This window comes from Salmo trutta, chromosome 1 (assembly GCF_901001165.1).
Source record: "Salmo trutta chromosome 1, fSalTru1.1, whole genome shotgun sequence".
Lineage (NCBI taxonomy): Eukaryota > Metazoa > Chordata > Actinopteri > Salmoniformes > Salmonidae > Salmo > Salmo trutta.
In genome coordinates this window covers 80,144,034-80,171,762 of record NC_042957.1, presented here as the reverse complement: position 1 = coordinate 80,171,762, position 27,729 = coordinate 80,144,034, and the positions used below count along the sequence as shown (strand labels likewise).

The window sequence follows — 27,729 nt, the reverse complement described above, 5'->3', positions numbered from 1 at the left end:
TCGCTTTCACCAAGTCAGTTTTATTGAGGACAGTTGGGTCAGAAACACATTTAACCAAGCATGACTTATTACATACAGGAAGAGGCATCCCAGGATGAAAAACTAAATCTGTATATTTTAGTACAGAAGCTTGTGAGTGGCTACACAAAGCAACATGACATCTCATTGGGTGCCCATCTCTGTGACTTACTGATTCACAGAAACAAGACACACCCCATCCATACAGAGAGGTTTTTAAAGCTAGACATTTCAAATGAGATTGCTTCATACATTCTACCCCCTAAGCAACAAGCAGTAACAGTCACACGTAGGTATCCACTCCCATTTTAAACACACAGAACATTATTTTCTTACATCTTATATTATTACTAGTACCATACAGGGAAAAAGTAAGAACCCAAAGCAAGTGAATCAACCCTTACATGTATTTTGTAACATAAAACACATTTCCTTGAAGTAGTCATATGTCCCCCTCATCACAGAACAAGGTTACGTTCAGGGTTGGGCTCAGTTCCATTTCAATTCAGTCAAACCTGGAAGTAAACAGACGTTCCAATTACAAATGTCTGTCAATTTAAAAAAAAAAGAGAAAAAAAAGTGCATTTCAGTTTACTTCCTAAATTGAAACAGACTTGGTAACTTTTATACTCTTGGATGGCAAAAGTACTGAGCTGAACTGAGCAGCCAACTAATAATATTCTTCTTCTTTCACTTTTGATTTTCCTCATTTCCAAAACCATTTTTTTTAAAAGAATCACCTAGCTCTGACACTTGGTAAATCTGTAAGGATTGGATAGGTATAAACATGGTGAATACTTCACCTAGCCTAATCAGAGGTGTTATTTACCATATTGCATTGCTACTCCCGTCTATCCAACAGTTTCAGATCTACTACATTTGCCTAGGACCTAGGAGGGTAGTTGGGGCTAAATATTAGTTTGTTTGGCATTAAGTCTATGACGCTATATCATTGGCTAGAACGGAATGGGCTGAGGTGTATTACCGGTACCTGAGCAGTAGAAAGAGACATCTTTAATACGGTCAGACCACACTGAGGTCCCAGCTACAGAGAGACATCTTTAATAAGGTCAGACCACACTGAGGTCCCAGCTACAGAGAGACATCTTTAATAAGGTCAGAGCACACTGAGGTCCCAGCTACAGAGAGACATCTTTAATAAGGTCAGAGCACACTGAGGTCCCAGCTACAGAGAGACATCTTTAATAAGGTCAGAGCACACTGAGGTCCCAGCTACAGAGAGACATCTTTAATAAGGTCAGAGCACACTCAGGTCCCAGCTACAGAGAGACATCTTTAATAAGGTCAGAGCACACTGAGTTCCCAGCTACAGAGAGACATCTTTAATAAGGTCAGAGCACACTGAGGTCCCAGCTACAGAGAGACATCTTTAATAAGGTCAGAGCACACTGAGGTCCCAGCTACAGAGAGACATCTTTAATAAGGTCAGACCACACTGTGGTCTCAGAGTAAGGCACAAAGCTTCACCCAACAGGATATAAGCGACTACGTGCTGTTCATCAATATAGGTGTGACAGTATTTGAGTGCGTCCATTCCCTATATAGTACCCTACTTTTGACTGGCTCCTATGACTGAGTAGTATGCCCTTACTTTTAACTGGGGAAAAAAGAAGGGCCCTATATAGGGAATGGCTTGGTATTTAAGACACAAGCCTGTCATCACAGAATGAACCAACACCAATACCCAAAACATAGGGGTGAGAATGATCAGCCAGGTATTCAAACCCACATACCCAGGCCATTAGGGCCTTTAGAGACTGTGTTAGCCCACTGAGTTAAAGCCAAGGCATTACCCTAGGGAGCTAACGCGAGTCTTCAGATCTCAGGCAAGGTTATTCACCATGCAGGCATAGTAACCCCAGTGGTTCACAACCAGTGGTACTAGAACCCTTGGGGGTAACTGGCCAATCCACAGGGGCTACTTGAGAAGACTCATGAGACCATAGGCTTACTGGTCAAAGCCTCCTGAGACCATAGGCTTACTGGTCAAAGCCTCCTGAGACCATAGGCTTACTGGTCAAAGCCTCCTGAGACCATAGGCTTACTGGTCAAAGCCTCCTGAGACCATAGGCTTACTGGTCAAAGCCTCCTGAGACCATAGGCTTACTGGTCAAAGCCTCCTGAGACCATAGGCTTACTGGTCAAAGACTCATGAGGGGGTATAGGGCAGAGCATGGAGTACATTACTTGGTGGTGTACAGTAGCGGTTGTGAACCACTGGTTTATCCTAGCCAAATAACCTCTGTTACACTTGTGTCACCATATACAATGGTGTTAAACACTTGTCATATGGGTTAAAAACCCTGAGATTCCAAATCACAGTGGCATTCATAGGGTTGAAAAATGTGGTTAACTTAGAGAAAATAAAAAGGTTTTCCAGAAGATCCTGGTTGGAATGTTGGATTTCTTGCTTATTCCTGCTTGATTCCGTGAATCTTCTAACCTTGATTTATGGAATATGTGGGAACTTTGAGAAAGTTAATGGAATTTTGCAGTCCTAGTCATTCACAGGTAAGGCCGTCGCATAACAAAAATAAATCTTGACTACCCTCTGTGCAACATACGTGGCTGTCTGAGTTCATATCCAAATATCAATATTTACACGTACAACTATAAAATACGGCTTCAATCTCCACGTGGATTATTCACAGATTGTTCATCCATTCAAGACTTCTACTAGTAAGAAAATCCTACTGTATTGCTATAGTTCAAACACATTATAGTTCAAGAAGGCATCATTAACTTTGGTAATCTAACTCTGTTATAATATCAGCCTAGCCATGTTGAAGAGCTCTATCAGCCTAGCCATGTTGAAGCTCTAAAGGTGAGCACAGGCTAGCGCTCAGTCAGGTTTTACCAGGCCGACGTGCCACCATCAGTAGCACCCTCAACACTATAGACTAGGATAGACGGCTCTTGTGCTACAAAGCTGGTTTAAGCATGGGCAGAGCGAGCCATTGAGGACTTTCACCATTTTGAAGTAGTCAAGTGGCTGGTACTTGCTATCGGTCAGGAAAGGATTACAGAATTCCATCCAGGTCAGTAGGACTGATCAGCCAATGAGTTATACTATACTAACATTACATAACTGCAGGTGTCAGTAAATCACCAACGTTGGCTTTATACCTGTTCAGACAACACCCTCCAGGGGGCAGTAATTTACCAACCTTTGCTTTACCGTTGAAGAAGAAATTGACTATTTTAAAATTGAGAAATCCCTCAATGGCGCTGCCCATGCTGTCACAGAAGCCGCCCATGCTGTCACAGAAGCCCTCGCTATGCCGAACACATTCCTCAACCTAACCAAACACCCACAGATCTAGGATCAGATGACCCTAACCCCAATCCCCACCCTTAACCATTAGAGGGACAACATATGATCCTGGACCTGCAGTAAAAAGGTGCAAAGTATATCTATTCCTTACCAAACCTTCTACGCCAACTTTCCTTCTGCCTCCTGACTTGTCCCAAGATGTCCTGGTTTTTCCAGAAATCCTGGCTGAAGGATTCCAGATTCCCTGCTTACTACACCCTGATTCTGAGAATCTTCCAACCAGGATTTCTGGAAAACCAGGGTATTTTTGGGGAAGGTTACCTGAATTTAGCAACCCTACTCCTGACCCTCTTAACATTCCTTCCACTTCCTGTCCTTAACCAGTAGGTGTCACTGTTCAGTCACAGTATTATTATTCAAACATTGGTAGGCAAAACAAGGGGGTGTATTCAAGTGAAGTAAAATATACATTTTTTAAATATAATCATCATTGGTTGGATAAACGTTCATTCCAGTAAGACTTCTTGCTCCAAAAAACAACCAAAGGAACAAAAACAGATCAAATGTAACAACAAAACACGTGCCGTCCTGTGACGTCCTGTAGCAAGACACTGTGGTTACGTCTCAAATAGCACCCTATTCCCTACATAGTGCACTACTTTTGACCAGAGACCTATAGACCCTGGTCACACCCTGTTCCCTAGATAGTGCACTACTTTTGACCAGATATGGGTCCGCTACAGGTTAGTCCCAACAGGAAGTGCCAGAGCCATAAGCCCCGCTCCTAGAAGCCTCTCTCAGTCCTCGATAAGAGACCCCCAGGGCAAAGCATCCTGGGTAAAGTGCAGAGGAAGGAGTACCGTTGATCCGTGACGTCATCAAAGCTCCTCAACGGCGCTCTAGAACAGTTGATATCAACACTGACGTTCCATGACGTTCCATGACGTTCCATGACGTTCCATGACGTTCCATTGCATTAGAGGGTGAGGTTCTGTCTCAATGACGTTCTAGAACTCTAGACTCACTTCCGTGATGTCCAGTGATCTGGTCCATTCCTTTCCAGAGTGAGAGCTGTACGCTAGCACATTAAACCCCATTGGAAGCTGAAAGCTGGGATACAAGCCTGGTGACCTAGGGAGACTGTGCTGGGCAGGGACATATTCATTAGTGCACGCTGTAGCTAACTGGAGAAAAACATTTTGCAACAGAACAGGTTTTGCACAAAAAAACAACAGCAGTTTATTGGACAAGTTCAGTTAGTCCTTCCAGCCAGTTTACCACCATTCAGTGTCTAGTGAATACGACCCTGATAGATATGGAGGGAGGGGTTGATGAGGTGTGGGGCTAGGGTGGAGGGGGGTTCACAGAATAATTTTGGGTCCTGGTCCGAAGTCTAACATCTTCACCATTCTGTAACACACAACAGAAACAGATTACTTTAACAGCACACTACAACTAACAGAATGTTTCAGACTTCAACTCAGGCTATTTTCAGCCATTTTGTTAGGACTCCATCCCAGGCTATTTTCAGCCATTTTGTTAGGACTCCATCCCAGGCTATTTTCAGACTGTCATTCCCCAATAGGCCTTGTTGTAGGTTAAGGAGCATCATCGTTCATTAATATCATGTAGACTACTGAATCAGCTTTATATTTGTTCATTAGGTTGTAGGCTACGACATTACGACTAATGGGATATTTTTTTTAATGTATTGGTCTTCAGTGTCCATTTCATTCTCTGATGGGCTGTCAGGTTCCAGTTTAATGTAATACAAACTAAACAGATCAGAATGTAGATCCCTGACAGAGGAAATGTCTGTTACAAACTAAACAGATCAGAATGTAGATCCCTGACAGAGTAAATGTATGTTTACATTACTTGATTCAATTGTAGGTAGGCTATGAAATGGCTTGTCAAGTCATTGGTTGAGTAACAAATGTCACCCTATTCTCTAGTGCACTACTATTAACCAGGGCCTATAGGGAATAGGGTGCCATTTGAGATGCAGTCATTATTGAGCTAGTTGTAGAGCTAGCTATAGTTGACCCCCTCACCCTTTCTCGTAGAGTCCGTTGGTGGTGGACGGTGTGTCAGAAGAAGAGCCTCTCTGGATGGGTGGCGCCCCCTGTCCCCCAGAGAGGGTACTGCAACCAGGAGACTGTTCATAGACAAACTCCCTACAGGACGCTAGTTTCGACTCCAGGTTCTGAAACCACAGGCATGGATGGATGCAGGCGCAGGCCGCAGGGCGCACACACACAGTTACGTTATGTGTTTGTGATATCGTGATCAGAGGGGAAGACAGAACAGTGTTGTGACCAGAGGGGAAGACAGAACAGTGTTGTGATATACATGAATGTGTTGTGATCAGAGAGGAAGACAGAACAGTGTTGTGATATACATGAATGTGTTGTGATCAGAGAGGAAGACAGAACAGTGTTGTGATATACATGAATGTGTTGTGATCAGAGAGGAAGACAGAACAGTGTTGTGGTCAGAGAGGAAGATGAGAGAACAGAACAGTCAGCAGACTTCCTGTTACAGCTGTACGACTTGCAGGAAACAGATGTTAAATCACACAGAGACAGAATCCCTGCACTACCTGTATGAGGGAAGTCCCCCTTTTTTAATGTCACTTGAATTTAATATAGGCTAATCAATAAACACCAGCTTGATTTTGAACATTGTTGTTTTGAAGCTCATTTCAAGTCATTCTACATAGTTTAACAAAACTTAGGGAGGCTATTTAATGATAATAATAGATTTAGAAAATAAAGTCTAGACCTGATTGCCCCAAATGTTATTCCGCTACCAATTATGTTTTATTAGAATTATTTATATTAACCCTCAATTTAATTATGCATACTCTTTTACAGAAAGTGACTTGATCAATTGATAGCGACAGTCACATTGTATCAGATGACTTTCCCAACCAAAGTCCAATTTCTCTGACTCCTCCACTTTAGAAAGTCGTAGCTCGGCTTCTGAATGTCATAGCGACAAACCAATATATGCCCATGTACATCAGGGCCACGTCTTCCTCTGCCATTTTACTGCTAGCCTAAAGCGTTTTACTGCCTGCTGCTAGCCTAAAGCGTTTTACTGCCTGCTGCTAGCCTAAAGCGTTTTACTGCCTGCTGCTAGCCTAAAGCGTTTTACTGCCTGCTGCTAGCCTAAAGCGTTTTACTGCCTGCTGCTAGCCTAAAGCGTTTTACTGCTTGTTGCTAGCCTAAAGCGTTTTACTGCTTGTTGCTAGCCTAAAGCGTTTTACTGCCTGCTGCTAGCCTAAAGCGTTTTACTGCCTGCTGCTAGCCTAAAGCGTTTTACTGCCTGCTGCTAGCCTAAAGCGTTTTACTGCCTGCTGCTAGCCTAAAGCGTTTTACTGCCTGCTGCTAGCCTAAAGCGTTTTACTGCTTGCTGCTAGCCTAAAGCGTTTTACTGCTTGTTGCTAGCCTAAAGCGTTTTACTGCTTGTTGCTAGCCTAAAGCGTTGCGGATTTATGCATAATTTTAGATCTGTATTCGCAAATTGTAAAAATAAAATAATTATAATTACCCCTCAAATAAAGGAAGGTCCCCCCCACCACCAAACGTTGACGACCCATATGGAGGTTGGGAACCCCTAGTGTAGTTGTTGTGTAGTGTGTAGTGTGTGTATGAGTATTAGAAGACAATCATCGCAGACCTTTAATGAACATCTTACCCCGACTTTCCTCAGCAGTTCTCCTACGATGTTGAGAGCTGAGATACGTGTCGACGTGGTGAGAGGAGCACCTGATAGGCCATCGCCTGAACACGCACACAATAATAAAGAGTTTTACATCTCCTGGTGTGATCCGGGAATTTAGTGAGTAGACACATTTTATACATGAACACATACATGGGGGCACTCACCTCTGCTGTTAGAGGGTGGGGGGGTGGTGAAGGGGCTTGCTGAGGGGTGGGGGGGTCTGGAGGGCGTGGAGAGGAGGGATGGAGGGAGAGCAGGAGGAGGAGCGGTATGGAGGGATGAGGGCGGTCGTGTGGATGAATGGGAGGTATGGAGGGATGTTTTGTCCTCCGTCTTGTCTGAGAAAGAGTTTTTGGTGACAGTGAAGGATGGTCGTCTTTCCTGCTTCTGTTGGACAGCCAACTCCTGTCTTAGATCTAAGACACACAGAGAGACAGTAAGAAAGCCTGTCCCTTTAAGAGTGACTGATGATGTCATAGCTAGCACAGCTCTGAGGGATCATTCCATCCCTGGTTCAGCCCCCTGCGCCTGTGGAGAGGAATCTCCGGCTTGGAACATTATTATTTCTAGCTGTTAACCAGGCCAACAGGACCGCCAGTTAACCAGACCCACAGGACCGCCAGTTAACCAGACCCACAGTTAACCAGGCCAACAGTTAACCAGGCCAACAGTTAACCAGGCCAACAGTTAACCAGGCCAACAGGAGCGCCAGTTAACCAGACCAACAGTTAACCAGACCAACAGTTAACCAGACCAACAGTTAACCAGACCAACAGGACCACCAGTTACCCAGGCCAACAGGACCGCCAGTTAACCAGGCCAACAGTTAACCAGGCCAACAGTTAACCAGGCCAACAGTTAACCAGGCCAACAGGACCGCCAGTTAACCAGACCAACAGTTAACCAGACCAACAGGACCTCCAGTTACCCAGACCAACAGGACCGCCAGTTAGCCAGACCAACAGGACCGCCAGTTAGCCAGACCAACAGGACCGCCAGTTACCCAGACCAACAGGACCGCCAGTTAGCCAGACCAACAGGACCGCCAGTTAGCCAGACCAACAGGACCGCCAGTTACCCAGACCAACAGGACCGCCAGTTAACCAGGCCAACAGTTAACCAGGCCAACAGTTAACCAGGCCAACAGTTAACCAGGCCAACAGGACCGCCAGTTAACCAGACCAACAGTTAACCAGACCAACAGGACCGCCAGTTAACCAGACCAACAGTTAACCAGACCAACAGGACCTCCAGTTACCCAGACCAACAGGACCGCCAGTTAGCCAGACCAACAGGACCGCCAGTTAGCCAGACCAACAGGACCGCCAGTTAACCAGGCCAACAGTTAACCAGGCCAACAGTTAACCAGGCCAACAGTTAACCAGGCCAACAGGACCGCCAGTTAACCAGGCCAACAGTTAACCAGGCCAACAGTTAACCAGACCAACAGGACCGCCAGTTAACCAGGCCAACAGTTAACCAGGCCAACAGTTAACCAGACCAACAGGACCGCCAGTTACCCAGGCCAACAGGACCGCCAGTTAACCAGGCCAACAGTTAACCAGGCCAACAGTTAACCAGGCCAACAGTTAACCAGGCCAACAGGACCGCCAGTTAACCAGACCAACAGTTAACCAGACCAACAGGACCTCCAGTTACCCAGACCAACAGGACCGCCAGTTAGCCAGACCAACAGGACCGCCAGTTAGCCAGACCAACAGGACCGCCAGTTAGCCAGACCAACAGGACCGCCAGTTACCCAGACCAACAGGACCGCCAGTTACCCAGACCAACAGGACCGCCAGTTAACCAGGCCAACAGTTAACCAGGCCAACAGTTAACCAGACCAACAGGACCGCCAGTTAGCCAGACCAACAGGACCGCCAGTTAGCCAGACCAACAGGACCGCCAGTTAGCCAGACCAACAGGACCGCCAGTTACCCAGACCAACAGGACCGCCAGTTACCCAGACCAACAGGACCGCCAGTTAACCAGGCCAACAGTTAACCAGGCCAACAGTTAACCAGGCCAACAGGACCGCCAGTTAACCAGACCAACAGTTAACCAGACCAACAGGACCGCCAGTTAACCAGACCAACAGTTAACCAGACCAACAGGACCTCCAGTTACCCAGACCAACAGGACCGCCAGTTAGCCAGACCAACAGGACCGCCAGTTAGCCAGACCAACAGGACCGCCAGTTAACCAGGCCAACAGTTAACCAGGCCAACAGTTAACCAGGCCAACAGTTAACCAGGCCAACAGGACCGCCAGTTAACCAGGCCAACAGTTAACCAGGCCAACAGTTAACCAGGCCAACAGGACCGCCAGTTAACCAGACCAACAGTTAACCAGACCAACAGGACCGCCAGTTAACCAGACCAACAGTTAACCAGACCAACAGGACCTCCAGTTACCCAGACCAACAGGACCGCCAGTTAGCCAGACCAACAGGACCGCCAGTTAGCCAGACCAACAGGACCGCCAGTTAACCAGGCCAACAGTTAACCAGGCCAACAGTTAACCAGGCCAACAGGACCGCCAGTTAACCAGGCCAACAGTTAACCAGGCCAACAGTTAACCAGGCCAACAGGACCGCCAGTTAACCAGACCAACAGTTAACCAGACCAACAGTTAACCAGGCCAACAGTTAACCAGGCCAACAGTTAACCAGGCCAACAGGACCGCCAGTTAACCAGACCAACAGTTAACCAGACCAACAGGACCGCCAGTTAACCAGACCAACAGGACCGCCAGTTAGCCAGACCAACAGGACCGCCAGTTAGCCAGACCAACAGGACCGCCAGTTAGCCAGACCAACAGGACCGCCAGTTACCCAGACCAACAGGACCGCCAGTTAACCAGACCAACAGTTAACCAGACCAACAGGACCGCCAGTTACCCAGGCCAACAGGACCGCCAGTTAACCAGGCCAACAGTTAACCAGGCCAACAGTTAACCAGACCAACAGGACCGCCAGTTACCCAGACCAACAGGACCGCCAGTTACCCAGACCAACAGGAGCGCCAGTTAACCAGACCAACAGTTAACCAGACCAACAGTTAACCAGACCAACAGTTAACCAGACCAACAGGACCGCCAGTTACCCAGGCCAACAGGACCGCCAGTTACCCAGGCCAACAGGACCGCCAGTTACCCAGGCCAACAGGACCGCCAGTTAACCAGGCCAACAGGACCGCCAGTTACCCAGGCCAACAGGACCGCCAGTTAACCAGGCCAACAGGACCGCCAGTTAACCAGGCCAACAGTTAACCAGGCCAACAGTTAACCAGGCCAACAGTTAACCAGGCCAACAGTTAACCAGGCCAACAGGACCGCCAGTTAACCAGACCAACAGTTAACCAGACCAACAGGACCGCCAGTTAACCAAGTCAACGGGACCGCCAGTTAACCAGGCCAACAGGACCGCCAGTTAACCAGGCCAACAGTTAACCAGACCAACAGGACCACCAGTTAACCAAGTCAACGGGACCGCCAGTTAACCAGGCCAATGGGACCGCCAGTTAACCAAGTCAACGGGACCGCCAGTTAACCAGACCAACAGTTAACCAGGCCAATGGGACCGCCAGTTAACCAGAACAGGACCATTAATTCATAACACAGAGACACATGAACACTGTCCCAGCCTGATGTCTCAGCCTGCAACAAGACCCACACCGCCTTAAATCGCCTTACACCTACAGTTTTAGATAGAGCCAGAGCCATAGCTGAATGGAACTCTTTACCAATCCATATTTCTCAAGCAAAAAGTAAAGACCATATGACTGGACAGGAAATAGTAAAGGCCATGTGACTGGACAGGAAATAGAAAGCATCAACTGACTGTTAAATGTGTTTCCTGTCAGGTATTTTAATTGTCTGTATTGTCTACTTGTTAAATGTTTGTAAAGTCTTAATTTGTAATGTCTTATTAATTGGTGTTGGACGCCAGGAGAATTAGCTAACATGACGGCGTTAGCTTATGGGGATCCTAATCCTAGACACACCTCTGGTCTTCATCCTTCAGTCTCTGAACTGACTCCAGTAGGTTCTCCTTCTCATCCAGCTGACTTTAATACAGCCGTATTAGACATAACAGAAAGGGTAGGTCTGAGATAGAGGTAGGCTAGGTGTTTCATGTCTTCATACCTCTGGCTTCATCCTTCAGTCTCTGAACTGACTCCAGTAGGTTCTCCTTCTCATCCAGCTCACTCTCCAGGAAGGCATTCCTCTCTATCACATGGTTCATCCTCTGTTCAAAGTCCTCCAGAGACATGATGGTGGCCCTGATGCAGGGGTGAGAGGAGGAGGAAAGGAATAATAGGTAGAGTTAGTGTACATCATTAAGAACCATTCTACATGTAAGAATCCTGCCAGTGAGATGGTCCAGGGAGAACAGAGAGGTGCTTATGATATAGGGGTCTCTCCAGGTCATCATTAGCCTGCTCCAGTTACACTCCCCCCTCTCGGCTCTCTCCAGGTCATCATTAGCCTGCTCCAGTTACCCTCCCCCCTCTCGGCTCTCTCCAGGTCATCATTAGCTTGCTCCAGTTACACCCTCCCCCTCTCTTACCTCTCGGCTCTCTCCAGGTCATCGTTAGCCTGCTCCAGTTACACCCTCCCCCTCCCTCACTCTTACCTCTTGGATCTCTCCAGGTCATCGTTAGCCTGCTCCAGTTACACCCTCCCCCTCCCTCACTCTTACCTCTTGGATCTCTCCAGGTCATCATTAGCTTGCTCCAGTTACACCCTCCCCCCTCCCTCTCTCTTACCTCTTGGATCTCTCCAGGTCATCGTTAGCCTGCTCCAGCTCTCTGATGTATTTATGGAGCTGGTCTCTGATGGCCGTGGTCTCAGCCAGGTCTTCTTCCAGAGTAGAGATCTGACGGTACACCTCCGAGTGCTGCCTTTCATACTTCTCCTGGAGGGGATAGGGGGCAGAAGAGGTCAACAGTAGTACACTGTTGTGTTTCTCAACTCCTCCAGTACCCCCAACAGTGTTTCTCAACTCCTCCAGTACCCCCAACAGTGTTTCTCAACTCCTCCAGTACCCCCAACAGTGTTTCTCAACTCCTCCAGTACCCCCAACAGTGTTTCTCAACTCCTCCAGTACCCCCAACAGTGTTTCTCAACTCCTCCAGTACCCCCAACAGTGTTTCTCAACTCCTCCAGTACCCCCAACAGTGTTTCTCAACTCCTCCAGTACCCCCAACAGTGTTTCTCAACTCCTCCAGTACCCCCAACAGTGTTTCTCAACTCCTCCAGTACCCCCAACAGTGTTTCTCAACTCCTCCAGTACCCCAACAGTGTTTCTCAACTCCTCCAGTACCCCAACAGTGTTTCTCAACTCCTCCAGTACCCCCAACAGTGTTTCTCAACTCCTCCAGTACCCCCAACAGTGTTTCTCAACTCCTCCAGTACCCCCAACAGTGTTTCTCAACTCCTCCAGTACCCCCAACAGTGTTTCTCAACTCCTCCAGTACCCCCAACAGTGTTTCTCAACTCCTCCAGTACCCCCAACAGTGTTTCTCAACTCCTCCAGTACCCCAACAGTGTTTCTCAACTCCTCCAGTACCCCAACAGTGTTTCTCAACTCCTCCAGTACCCCAACAGTGTTTCTCAACTCCTCCAGTACCCCCAACAGTGTTTCTCAACTCCTCCAGTACCCCAACAGTGTTTCTCAACTCCTCCAGTAGCCCAACTCCTCCAGTACCCCCAAGAGCACATTTTTTATGTAGCCCTGGACAAACTCAGTGAGGTGAGTTTGTCCAAGGCTAATCTATGCGTTTCAAATGTAGAACCAAGGAGTATGGGCCCTGTTCTATAGCAGTCCACTATATGGGGAGTACGGGCCCTGTTCTATAGCAGTCCACTATATGGGGAGTACGGGCCCTGTTCTATAGCAGTCCACTATATGGGGAGTACGGGCCCTGTTCTATAGCAGTCCACTATATGGGGAGTACGGGCCCTGTTCTATAGCAGTCCACTATATGGGGAGTACGGGCCCTGTTCTATAGCAGTCCACTATATGGGGAGTACGGTCCCTGTTCTATAGCAGTCCACTATATGGGGAGTACGGTCCCTGTTCTATAGCAGTCCACTATATGGGGAGTACGGTCCCTGTTCTATAGCAGTCCACTATATGGGGAGTACGGGCCCTGTTCTATAGCAGTCCACTATATGGGGAGTACGGGCCCTGTTCTATAGCAGTCCACTATATGGGGAGTACGGGCCCTGTTCTATAGCAGTCCACTATATGGGGAAAAGGGGACGCATATATAGTATCTTTAGAAGACTTAAGTCGACTCCTGTGGTGTAGACCAACAACAGGGTGGTGTAGACCAACAACAGGGTGATGGTGGTTTAGAACAACAACAGGGTGACGGTGGTGGTGTAGAACAACGTGACGGTGGTGGTGTAGAACAACAACAGGGTGACGGTGGTGTAGAACAACAACAGGGTGACGGTGGTGTAGAACAACAACAGGGTGACGGTGGTGTAGACCAACAACAGGGTGACGGTGGTGTAGACCAACAACAGGGTGACGGTGGTGTAGACCAACAACAGGGTGACGGTGGTGTAGACCAACAACAGGGTGACGGTGGTGTAGAACAACAACAGGGTGATGGTGGTGTAGACCAACAACAGGGTGATGGTGGTGTAGAACAACAACAGGGTGACGGTGGTGTAGAACAACAACAGGGTGACGTAGAACAACAACAGGGTGACGTAGAACAACAACAGGGTGATGGTGGTGTAGAACAACAACAGGGTGATGGTGGTGTAGACCAACAACAGGGTGACGGTGGTGTAGAACAACAACAGGGTGACGTAGAACAACAACAGGGTGACGTAGAACAACAACAGGGTGATGGTGGTGTAGAACAACAACAGGGTGATGGTGGTGTAGAACAACAACAGGGTGATGGTGGTGTAGAACAACAACAGGCTGATGGTGGTGTAGACCAACAACAGGCTGATGGTGGTGTAGAACAACAACAGGGTGATGGTGGTGTATAAATCCAGCAGACTGTTAGTGAGGCCATATTCATCAAGACAACAGAATTTATCTTCAGTTACACAGGGTATATGAAATATACATTCAAGTGTTCCAGGCAAAGATAGATAACAGCCAGCAGATCAGCCTGACAGTTTGTTAGGGAAATGACAAGACTAGCTGTCTTAAATGTCTGCACCATCTCAATTATCTCTGCATGCAAATACTCACGTTAACCAGTAGCCATGTCAGTCTAATGGGCCTGCAGTCTAATCTTTGCTTCCTCAATTTCTCTCAAAGCTCATTGGAGGAGGGGATCCAAGGTCCCTCCCTCCTCTAATGAGCTTTGAGAGGAAACAAGAATTTTGACAGCTAGTACCTTTTCACACACAGCCTAAGTTTGGTAATAGATAGACAGGATGCTATAGCTTTTGTAACTTCCTGTCTGACTCAACCGCTGGCAGCGTGTCACAGGAAGTACATCCATCAGGAAGTGAGAGTCAGACATCGTCAGCGGTGCCAAAGTGACGTCACCTCAAGCACAGCCAGGCATGCACTAACGCCCCGCACCTCTGATTCAGAGGGTTACATGAGGAAGACACATTTCAGTTGAACAACTGACTAGGTATCCCCCTTTTCCTTCCCCTAACCACATTCCCATCCACAGTTATGCAAGTAGTCATACCGAAGACTATTTTTTTATTTTTTTAAATCCTGACAGCTGTGATGGAAAGAGGAAGTTCCAGTAATATAAAAAATACAGACAGGTTTCCATCCAATTGGTGACAGATTCTACCTACTGACAGTCACTTAATTAGGCTATGTCAGGAATATATTTAGTTTTATTGTAAGTTAGTTGGCTGCTAGACTGTCTAATTACTGACCGGCCCCCCCCCCCCCCATTGATTTTGTTAGTCACTCACTCAGATATATTAAAAACTGCAAACATTTCTCTCCACCCTACGGCAAAATGTGCACAATAGCAATAAATTAGCGGTAAACTGCTAATTGTTCTCTGCCTCATGGCAAAATGACATGAAATGAGTTCTAAAACTGCTGAATCTCTTCTCTGCCTCTGGAGTGCTCACCTCGTGATGAATATAGTCCCTCATCACACACACACACACACACACACACACACACGTCCCATGGAGAGTTCTTTAGACCAGCAGCCTCCCTATCATCCTCAGAGATAGCAGGCTCATAAACACTGGCCCAAACTGTCAACTGGCTGATAGGAAAATACCTATTCAAATACAACTGGGACTGCAGGCGTTGCATCAGACAGACCCGGGTCACGTTCAGTAGCAAAACGTTGTCGAACATTGAAAACGGTCCCTTCTGCCTGACCTGTGCTCTTTGGAATGTCTTGCCGTAAAAGCCAAACTCCATATCCACGTTGACTCTCCCACATGTCACTCTGCTGTTGAGCTTGATTGACTGTCTTGACCTGAAGCAACTTGTTGATGTCCCCCCCCACACACACACACCCACGTGGACACATACTTGACCTGGTCATCACTGACCCCATCAACAACATGCAGGTCTATGACCTCGGTGTATCTGACCACAAGGTTGTCTCACTGGACTTGACATTCCTTCCCCCTCTAACCAAGTCCAAGCAGCACATACGTTGCCAGAACTAGAAAACAATGTTGACCCAGCCAGCCTGTCAGTGGATGAAATTGTGGAGTTCTACAACCAATCCCTGACCAGTGTGCTTGACCTCCACGCCCCCATAAAAATACAGGACATCATGGCTCACTCAGCTCCCTGTTAAACTCCATGTCCCGAACCGGCTCATAGCCCATAACAAAGAGGGGAAACATGGAGATAATAAAGTAAACTATATACAGTTAACAATGGTGTGTGTAGCCAGTTATCAGTAGTGTAAGTGAGTGGTTGCATGCATAGATGGTGATAATGATGGGTGTTGAGAGGTGCCAAAAACAAACAAACCACAAAATGCCACAACCAAAACATAACAGTGTGTCTGCGTGGAGAGAGTCTCCTCAATGAATGGGGGAAAGGTGTATTTATCCCCGGGACACACCTGGGCCCAGGTGTGTCCCATTTCACTGATGACCCTCCCGGCTCCGCCCACCAACATCCTATTAAGGAAAACAAGAGCAAAGAGAAAGAATACAGCAGACAGAGTGGGAGGGTCGTCACATCCAGAACTGAAAAATACTAAATCCATTGGCTGAATCCTGGAGCGTCTCAAACTTGGGCCTCACCATCTTTTTAAGACCACTGTCAACAGCTCCCTTCTGAAGCCCGCCCTGGATCCAGAAGTGCTGGCCAATTACAGGCCAATATCCAACTTCTCCTTTCTAAGGTGTTGGAAAAAAGTGGTTGATGTACAGCTTCAAGGCCATCTCAATCAGAACCACCCATTTGAGAAGTTCCAGTCAAGTTTCTGGCCGCCCCACAGCACTGAAAAACGGCCCTACTCAGGTGCTGCTGATGGCGGCTGATGCAGGCTGTGTCCAGATCCTCCTGGACTTGCACGCAGCTCTTGACACTGTCGACCACCCCACCCTCCTGAAATGCCTCCGGGACACCATTGGACTGTCTGGACCAGCTCTGAGCTGGTTCCACTCCTACCTCTCAGACAGGACTGAGTACATATCGCTAGGTGGGTCCAGGTCCCAGACTCACCATGTCACCTGCGGTGTCCCACATGGATCTGTTCTTGGACCCATTCAGTACATGCTCCCCCCTTGGGTTGTGTGGAATCTCCTTCCACTGCTATGCTGTTGACACCCAGCTGTAGATGTCAACTGCCCCCAAGTCCCTCTGATGCATGTGCCTGTCTGAACACCTGCCTTGAGGAGGAGAGATGAGGGAATGGATGAAGCAAAACGTCCTTCAACTGAACAGCAGCAAAACCGAAGCCCTACTAGTTGGCAGCCCCCACCAGGTCCAGCATGCACCTATAACACACCTCACCATTGCAGGACAGAACATCCCTCTGTCCCCCCCTCAGGTTCCAGTCTGGGTGTAAAGCTCCATTCCTCCCTGACCTTTGACAGCCGCATCAAACAAAAGTGTAAAGCGTCATTCTATCACCTCAAGAACATTGACCAAACTCAGTCCCACCCCCTCACTCAGTCTGATGCAGAGAAGCTGGTCCATGCCTTTATCTCCTCAAGGCTGGGCTACTGCAACACATCCTTCACCTGGATCCCTGGCAGGAGTCTCCAGGATCCCTGGCAGGAGTCTCCAGGACTACTACAACACTGTCTTCACCAGGATCCCTGGCAGGAGTCTCCAGGACTACTACAACACTGTCTTCACCAGGATCCCTGGCAGGGGTCTCCAGGACTACTACAACACTGTCTTCACCAGGATCCCTGGCAGGGGTCTCCAGGACTACTACAACACTGTCTTCACCAGGATCCCTGGCAGGGGTCTCCAGGACTACTACAACACTGTCTTCACCAGGATCCCTGGCAGGGGTCTCCAGGACTACTACAACACTGTCTTCACCAGGATCCCTGGCAGGGGTCTCCAGGACTACTACAACATGGTCTTCACCAGGATCCCTGGCAGGAGACTCCAGGACTACTACAACACGGTCTTCACCAGGATCCCTGGCAGGAGACTCCAGGACTACTACAACACGGTCTTCACCAGGATCCCTGGCAGGAGTCTCCAGGACTACTACAACACGGTCTTCACCAGGATCCCTGGCAGGGGTCTCCAGGACTACTACAACACGGTCTTCACCAGGATCCCTGGCAGGGGTCTCCAGGACTACTACAACACGGTCTTCACCAGGATCCCTGGCAGGAGACTCCAGGACTACTACAACACTGTCTTCACCAGGATCCCTGGCAGGAGTCTCCAGGACTACTACAACACGGTCTTCACCAGGATCCCTGGCAGGAGTCTCCAGGATCCCTGGCAGGAGACTCCAGGACTAGTACAACACGGTCTTCACCAGGATCCCTGGCAGGAGTCTCCAGGATCCCTGGCAGGAGTCTCCAGGACTACTACAACACGGTCTTCACCAGGATCCCTGGCAGGAGTCTCCAGGACTACTACAACACGGTCTTCACCAGGATCCCTGGCAGGGGTCTCCAGAAGCTCCAGTACATCCAGAACAGCTCTGTCAGGATCCTGATGAGAGTGAGGAAACACCACCACATCACCTCCATCCTGGCATCGCTGTACTGGCTCCCCATCTCAACACCACCACATCACCTCCATCCTGTCATCGCTGTACTGGCTCCCCATCTCAACACCATCACATCACCTCCATCCTGGCATCGCTGTACTGGCTCCCCATCTCAACACCATCACATCACCTCCATCCTGGCATCGCTGTACTGGCTCCCCATCTCAACACCATCACCTCCATCCTGGCATCGCTGTACTGGCTCCCCATCTCAACACCACCACATCACCTCCATCCTGTCATCGCTGTACTGGCTCCCCATCTCAACACCATCACATCACCTCCATCCTGGCATCGCTGTACTGGCTTCCCATCTCAACACCACCACATCACCTCCATCCTGGCATCTCTGTACTGGCTCCCCATCTCAACACCACCACATCACCTCCATCCTGTCATCGCTGTACTGGCTCCCCATCTCAACACCATCACATCACCTCCATCCTGGCATCGCTGTACTGGCTCCCCATCTCAACACCATCACCTCCATCCTGGCATCGCTGTACTGGCTCCCCATCTCAACACCACCACATCACCTCCATCCTGTCATCGCTGTACTGGCTCCCCATCTCAACACCATCACATCACCTCCATCCTGGCATCGCTGTACTGGCTCCCCATCTCAACACCATCACCTCCATCCTGGCATCTCTGTACTGGCTCCCCATCTCAACACCACCACATCACCTCCATCCTGGCATCTCTGTACTGGCTCCCCATCTCAACACCACCACATCACCTCCATCCTGGCATCTCTGTACTGGCTCCCCATCTCAACACATCACCTCCATCCTGGCATCGCTGTACTGGCTCCCCATCTCAACACCATCACCTCCATCCTGGCATCTCTGTACTGGCTCCCCATCTCAACACCATCACCTCCATCCTGGCATCTCTGTACTGGCTCCCCATCTCAACACCACCACATCATCTCCATCCTGGCATCGCTGTACTGGCTCCCCATCTCAACACCATCACATCCATCCTGGCATCTCTGTACTGGCTCCCCATCTCAACACCACCACATCATCTCCATCCTGGCATCGCTGTACTGGCTCCCCATCTCAACACCATCACATCCATCCTGGCATCTCTGTACTGGCTCCCCATCTCAACACCACCACATCACCTCCATCCTGGCATCGCTGTACTGGCTCCCAGTCTCATTCCAGATTGAATTCAAAACTCTCCTGCTGACTTCACACTAAAACCCTCCTGCTGACTCATCACTAAGCTAAGGATACTGGGACTAAACACCTCCCTCTGCAACTGGATCCTGGACTTCCTGACAGGCCGCCCCAGGTGGTGAGGGTAAGTAGCAACACATCTGCCACGTTGATCCTCAACACTGGAGCTCCCCTGGGGTGCATGCTCAGTCCCCTCCTGTACTCCCTGTTCACCCACGACTGCATGGCCAGGCATGACTCCAACACCATCATAAGGTTTGCAGACGACACAACAGTGTTAGGCTTGATCACCGACAACGACGAGACAGCCTATAGGGAGGAAGTCAGAGACCTGGCCGGGTGGTGCCAGAATAACAACCTTTCCCTCAACGTAACCAAGACTAAGGAGATTATTGTGGACTACAGGAAAAGGAGGACCGAGCACACCCCCATTCTCATCGACAGGGCTGTAGTGGAGCAGGTTGAGAGCTTCAAACTCCTTGGTGTCCACATTAACAACAAACTAGAATGGTCCAAACACACCAAGACAGTCGTGAAGAGGGCACGACAAAGTCTATTCCCCCTCAGGAAACTAAAAAGATTTGGCATGGATCCTGAGATCCTCAAAAGGTTCTACAGCTGCAACATCGAGAGCATCCTGACCGGTTGCATCACTGCCTGGTACGGCAATTGCTCGGCCTCCGACCCCAGCCACCCCAGCCATAGACTGTTCTCTCTACTACCGCATGGCAAGTGGTACCGGAGTGCCAAGTCTAGGACAAAAAGGCTTCTCAACAGTTTTTACCCCCAAGCCATAAGACTCCTGAACAGGTAATCAAATGGCTACCCGGACTATTTGCATTGTGTGCCCCCCCAACCCCTCTTTTTACGCTGCTGCTACTCTCTGTTTATCATATATGCATAGTCACTTTAACTATACATTCATGTACATACTACCTCAATTGGGCCGACCAACCACTGCTCCCGCACATTGTCTAACCGGGCTATCTGCATTTTGTCCCAAGCACCTGCCAACCTTTTTTGCACTATTGGTTAAAGCCTGTAAGTAAGCATTTCACTGTAAGGTCTACCTACACCTGTTGTATTCAGCGCACGTGACAAATAAACTTTGATTTGATTCATAACAATGTCCCTCCTTATCTCAAGGAACTGCTCTCCTCCATAACTCCACCCTCAGGTCAAGATAACCTGCTCTTCCACACCCCCGGGACCAAGCTCCGTCCCTCGGGGATCGGGCTGTCAGCTCAACTTTTTTTGTTGTTGATTTTATGCATTATTCTATGATTATTCTGTATAATGAGAAGAGCTTTACAAATGTAATAAATAATAATAATAATAATAATGTTATTATAATGAAGGGCTTGATAAGTTGAATCAGGTGTGTAATAGTTGAAATAAATGGAAGGGCTGGGGGTCCCTGAGTAGAGGTTGGAAAAACGCTGCTCTAAACTAGAGTCAAGTCAACAGTTCATACCTTGTAGTTCTCCAGTTCCATGTGTAGCCTGTTGTTCTGTGTGACGAGTTCTCGGTTCTGTGTCTCACACTGCTTGAGTTCAGTCTCCAGTTCCACCTCGTAGTCACGACTCATCTGCTGGAACTCCTGCAGCTCCTCCTGCGCCTCCTCAGCCCTGGGAGAGGTTAGGGGTCAAGATGGTGGTCGTGGAGTAACAGAGGACACTACGGTTTAAGCAGATACCTGTGGGTACCTCTGCTGGGGCCTGGCAGACTGCTCCTTTCTCTGTGTGTGTGTGGGTGTGTCTGTGTACCTCTGTTGGTGGTTGGCCGCCTGTTCCTTCCAGTAGTCCACCTCCTCCTCCAGAGAGACAAACTTAAGGGGCTCTGGTTCTCCCATCTCTGCCCACACCACTGGTAACTCTTCTCTCCCCGATCTCTTCTTCTCTCCCTTTCTTACAGTTCTCCTCTCACTGAGTCAGTAAATGGAAGGAAGGCGAGAGTCAGTAAATGGAAGGAAGGAAGGAAGGAAGGCGAGAGTCAGTAAATAGGTGCGAGTCAGTAGGCTAAACTTAGATGATCAACAGTGTTGATACTTTTTCTTCCAAAAGAGATAAAGTGTTCTCTATTCAGCATTTCCCAGTCAACAATGTGCTTCAGGCAAGAAAGGACAGCAGAAAAGGGTTACAGGAGTTTAGTGCAAAACTACAACGACATAAGTCAGTCATCACCTAGCTAGCTAAGGAGTGCGCTGTCAGTGTCAACTGATGACAATAGGCTGGCTGTCAAACTATAGGAACGCAAAGAAAAGCACAACGGCCAGGCTTAATGAACATCAACTTTATTTATAAAGCCCTTTTTACATCAGCCGATGTCAAAGTGCTGTACAGAAACCCAGCCTGAAACCCCAAACAGCAAGCAATGCAGATGTAGAAGCACGGTGGCTAGGAAAAACTCCCTAGAAAAGCCAGAACCTAGGAAGAAACATAGTGAGGAACCAGGCTCTGAGGGGTGGCCAGTCCTCTTCTGGCTGTGCCGGGTGGAGATTTTAACAGTACATGAATATATCATGTTTATTCAAACAAAGAAAATGGACCAATTTGGAATATGACTTGTTTATTTTGTAGCTATTGCCATTCTACTCATAACCAAAGTCTTAAAAGCAGTGTTTGTAAGATTTAAACAATATCTGAACTTGTACATTCAAGTATTTGCTAACTGATGTTTGGCAACAAGCAAACAAGGCAGCAAGCAAAAGAAACTGCACTTTGGTCAGAATACAAAAGGGGAAGTGTATTCTCGCCTTCACACCAGTAACAAGCAGTGTCAACTGGATAACGTTAGATTGCTATGTTTGCAATATGTAGTCTCTGGTCAAAATAAGTAGCTATGCTCTGGCATTTATTTTCTGCCAATTTTACAATAACGCAACCAGAGTCAGAATTGACAAAATGCAGTTACAAATGTATATGTGCAGACAGTATAATTTGCCTATACATCGAACTAACGGACGAGTCTGTCATAAATTCACGTTACCATAGCGATTTAAATCCCAGTAAATTGACAGTTGATACTAACCTACCTAGGATTGCTTGTGGTGGCTAGCAGCCGGTTCTCCAACAGTGCCGAAAGATGACGGTACCTTTATAACGGAGCTACAAAACGGAACAAAAATATCCAGAAAATGTTGTTACATAGATCATTCCTTGGCCCGAAAGTAGTAACAAAGTTGCCAACTAGAACAATGCGAAGGCTGCATATCTCTTTTGTCCAAAGAAGACTCATCGCTAATCCTCCAACCACCGCGATAGTTTAACCTCTCACCATTGGTCGGTTATACTGTCAATCAAGTGTGTAGGGCGATGAATGGCCAATCGCGTTCATGATTTGCCTACGAGGTCGGTTAAATCAAATGCGCTTTTAAGCAGAGAGGAAGAGGCGAAGCGAGAGGTTTTACTCCGCACAAAATCTGCTCAATAAAATGTTTGAATGGAGGTCAATGAGTGTCGAATTTGGTAAACAAAAGATGTAATTGCTAATTTGCTACGTGAGGTTTATATGATCTAATAAAGTTTTGTAATGGTTAGGTTGTTACAAATGCACTGATATGAGTGAACGCACGTGGCAACTTCTAAAAAAAAAACACTTTATATCTAGTGCTATTTTTTTTTAGGTGAGGCAGCCCCCAAAAATATGTAAATGACGTCGATAATTTCCTCAATCAAAGTTTGTACCGACAGATGTGGCCTATTATTACAGGGCTCTCCAACCCTGGTGCGCTACCGTGCTGTTCGGATTCACTGCTACCCCAGTTGTAACTGGGCTGGTGCTCCCGAATGGCGCAGTGCTACAGGGGTCATTACAGACCTTGGTTCGATTCCAGGCTTTATCACAACCGGCCATGATTGGGAGGCCCATGGTTAGGGTGTGGCCGGGGTGAATGAATTTGTTCTTAACTGACTTGCCTAGTTAAATAAAGGTTAAATAAAAATAAATCAAATAATCTGATTCATTTTATAAACCATCAAATTATTAGAATCAGGTGCGCTAGATTAGGGTTGGAATGAAAACCTACAGGAAGGTAGTTCTCCAGAAGCAGGGACGGTGAGCCCTGTTATAGAATACGCATAAAATGCATCCTCCATAAGCAACGTCTGACTAGGCCCACACATATTGTCTCAAGAACATGTTTTATTGTTAATACCCTTAAACATACCTAATAAAACAAATAGGCCGCCATAACTGTCAATCGGGAATCGTAATTCTTCAGGTTTTACCGGTGAAACGGCATCTGCATGCCAATCGTTTGATTGATCTCAATCAGTTTCATAGGAATATGGATTTCTATCTTCTTGAATTACTGTTTCGTGAGCGAATTACAGCAGATGGTGTTAACTAACTATTAGCCTTTCTTGTATTTTAGTTTCAATCAAAGCATATATTTCCTGCCAAGTGGCTCTTTTGAGTTTGGGCACATTATATATTTTCCCACTATTCAGCTTCAGTTAACCATCATCCTAAAATCTCAATAGAAATGTGGTGTTTTTGGGGAAACAGTAAGGTTACAGGCCTACTATGCAATGCTATTATATTTGGTAAAATAGGCTATTAATTAATCGTGATTTTGCAAGACATTGATTCCCGCTTTGATCTAACTTTACTAAACGAGCACCATTGTGAGAAGTGATAATCTTTTTATTTGTATTAATAAGTGATGAGCAGGACTATTAGCCGTAAGGCAACAGATCTTGAGGGTTATTTTAAAGGATTGGAGCGCCCTTCCTGGATCTGAAAGGTCAGCGCGAAATCATTTTTTATTTGATTAGCTTGAACACATGGTTACAATATACCCTATTACAGAATAAAATAAGAGGTTAACTATTATCTAATTTATTTTCATAGACGTAATCATCAAATCAATTGACTAAGTAGTGACCATAAATCATTACTATGTTGAATTGCAGGAAATTCGTTTTAAAACAGCCATAAAATCCATATTTTGGTGTGGTGTATTCACACATCTCAATAAACTAGAACCTAAATGCATTATTACCCTCCAACTTGGCCCAATTCACATTTCCCACCCTGACATACCAAGGCTACATGTGTGCAATGCAAAGGCCCATTTCGCTACACTCGCAATAACATCTGCTAACCATGTGTATTTGACCAATAACATTTGATTTTGGAGGATTGAGAACTTTGGCCAATCAGAACGTTAAAAAAAAAAATATATATATATAATAATAATAATAATAATAATAAATATATATATTTTTTTTAACGTTCTGATTGGCCAGTTCTCAATCCTCCAAACGGCCCTGCATCTATCTATATAAAAATTCACCGTGTCTGCCTTGATGTTCATAAAACTCCATGACCACTCTTGCACAGTGGAACCCAAAACGATATATTACCACTTGGTTACAGTTACCACCGTTCTTCTCAAGGACACCCAACCCAGAGTAGCCACCACAAAAGCCAAGGAGCCTGACCCTTTCTGGAAGTTGCTGTAGCCCTGCTTGGGATATTTAGCCTATATTGGCCATTGGTTGAGATGCAGGGCCGTTCCTCATGTTTCTCGCCACCACCAGAGAGAAGTCAGGAAAGAAGCCACCAGTTACCTTCCTGTAGGCTGCTGTAGCCTATAGGTTTTCATCATTCTATCCACCACCAGAGAGAAGACAGGAAGAAGCCACCTTCCTGTAGGCTGCTGTAGCCTATAGGTTTTCATCATTCTGTCCACCACCAGAGAGAAGACAGGAAGAAGCCACCATTTACCTTCCTGTAGGCTGCTGTAGCCTATAGGTTTTCATCATTCTGTCCACCACCAGAGAGGAGACAGGAAGAAGCCACCATTTACCTTCCTGTAGGCTGCTGTAGCCTACATATTTATTTGGTTGGTCATTCAATCGTTGTTCATGGAATTTTTGTGGTAATTAAATATATTTCGAATCTGAATACATTTTCGGAGTATTATCGAACTGAAAAAAGTGAGGGAGTGCACCTACCTGCCTCCTCCAGCACACCTGTTATATCTGAGTTGTGTCTGTTGTCATAGAGTTAGATAGAGAACTCATGGAAATAAACCGTTTTAGCATGAGGGGATCCAGTTTCACAATTTTAAAGTAGGGTGGGGATTCCTATGAGTTGGGAGCAATCATCCAATGAAGAAGAAAAATGTACTACTTTAAAATGGAGATAAGAGCTAGAAATGGCAGATACAAGAATGATCCTGTATCTATCTCAATGGCCTGTTATTCACAGCGTATCTGCCCTCTCTTTGGCTAGAACGGTCCCACATGATCTCACCTCCTCCAGCCTGCCTTCCATCTTGGGGGACATGTATTTCCATTGTTAGAGCGGTCACTCAATATCTTGTCAATTTAATAGACAATTGTTGTTTCAGGACAACTGGGAATTCAGAAAAAACTGAGGTCAAATCCTGATTTCAATGACCTTCAGGTCAGAGGGTTTCCAACTTGAGCTGGATGACTGTTAAAAACAAATTTTCCCTGTCAGAGATAAAGTTAGTAAAGTGAACGCAGCATGATGGTAGGTTGGGACTGATGGTCTGTTTACGTAGCAGGTTAGGATAATTAACTTTGCAGGTTAAAATAATCTGGTTTCCCATTGTTGACGTAGCTATGCAGTTCTCAGACAACCATCCGGGTGGGGGGGGGGGGGGGGGGGGGGGGGGGGGCACAGTCTGACACCTTGATCACACCGACAGCGCCATTTCGCAAAATAGTACGCAGCATAACATAGATATGTGGGCAACAAAAGTTCAACATTCACCTACTGCTATTTCTGTCAAGCCGTCTACACATAGTTTGACGCTTATGTTCAATAAATCCAACATATGCACCACACAGAACGCACTGCCACTGCAATGCTGCAGGGCAAACACAGCGTTCCATTGGAAATGAATGTACTTCTGGTCTACCAAAACGCAATGACGCTGTCGCTGTGATCGAGGCGTGAACCTCCCCACAATTCCCAACCAACGCAGCTCCAGTAGGCCTACCTGTCCTCTATTCATTTGAATGCGTTGACAGTTGGAGAAACTGCTTGAGCTACGCTGAGAATTTGAAGTATGAAAGACAACGGTCCAATATTCTAGAACATTGCTGTGCATGGGAATACAACTTTCGGATTATGACAGACGCACTCCTTGATCACAGCGACAGCGTCATTGCGTTTTGGTACACCAGAAGTACATCTGACTTGCTAACTGGTTGTAGTTATACACGTGCCGCATTCAACGAATCAGTAAGTCGGAAATAAATCCTAGTTTCCTAGTTCCGACTAGCAAGTCAACGGGGCACGAGTGACTAATCTGGTCAGTAAGGAACAAAGAGGTACACAGGGAGTTGTCCTATCAACGCTACCAGTGCTTTAGCCTCCTTGTGGATGGAACGCTCCATTGCACCAAGGCATACAACTCACAGTGATGGGTGAGTGATCTTGCATTGGTGATACATCTTAAAGTGGGTAAGGGGGGGGGGGGAAATCGACTTTGTGAAACCCTGTCTTAAAACCACCAGAATCAGGGCAAGATGAAGAAATCGTAGGCGCCAGTACATAAAATATACTGGATTTTGTTTTGCTGAAACCTGGGCCCCCCACGGGCCTGCGCCCAGGGGCTTCAGCCCCGGTAAACCCCTGCATTAATCCGGCCCTGACCATAATGCACTGTATCCAGAGTTAAAGCCTACTTGCTGAGGCCTGCATAAAGACAATATCACCATAATCCAGCACAGAGTTTAAAAAAAGTGCTTTGAATAAGATCCTTTCTGACTGACATTGAAAAACAAGATTTGTTCCTAAAATAAAAACCCTATTTCAACTTCAGTTTCTTGGTCAAGTTATTAATGTGCCGTTTAAAATTCAGCTTTTCATCTAACCAAATCCCAAATTACTTATAGGTAACCCTATCAATTTGCTGGCCTTTTGGAGTTAAAATCTGAAAGTGACTCCACCTGTCTACTTTCAGAGAAGAGAAAACCATACATTTACTCTTGTTTGCATTAAAGCACAAGTTTCAATTGGAAAAAGTTGCTTTTGAACAGCATCACGGTGTCATCAGCATACAGATGAAGATTTGCAGTCAGTCTTCCCTATATCATTTATCTACAGTGTAAAAAGGATCGGACCTAACATTGAGCCCTGGGGAACTCCTTTAGTAAACCTTCAAAACTCAGATTTCAGACCCCTCCTGTGCTACACACTGTTCTGTCCGAAGGATCTCTTATTCAAACTCAGCTTGCAAGCTTATCACGATGTTCAAATCAAATCACATTTTATTAGTCACATGTGCTGAATACAACAGGTGTAGACTTTACAGTGAAATGCTTACTTACAAGCC

The 27,729-nt window shown here is 46.9% G+C and overlaps 1 protein-coding gene across 2 annotated transcripts; it reads right to left on the bottom strand.

Annotated features, from left to right (window-relative positions):
• On the bottom strand, window positions 1–22,696 carry LOC115169206 (nuclear distribution protein nudE homolog 1). Of its 2 annotated transcripts, none has more exons than XM_029725894.1 (9): window positions 22,444–22,696; window positions 21,176–21,334; window positions 20,884–21,037; window positions 11,815–11,963; window positions 11,192–11,328; window positions 7,207–7,458; window positions 7,016–7,101; window positions 5,368–5,519; window positions 1–4,723 (listed from the first exon to the last, which is right to left on the bottom strand). In XM_029725894.1, exons 2-9 carry the CDS (start codon window positions 21,259–21,261, stop codon window positions 4,675–4,677), a joined length of 1,065 nt encoding a protein of 354 aa, XP_029581754.1. In that variant the 5' UTR covers window positions 21,262–21,334; window positions 22,444–22,696; the 3' UTR covers window positions 1–4,674. The 2 variants fall into 2 exon arrangements, with proteins under 2 accessions (XP_029581754.1, XP_029580918.1); XM_029725058.1 differs by having other exon boundaries at window positions 22,440–22,695.
• Window positions 22,697–27,729: the final 5,033 nt, after the last annotated feature.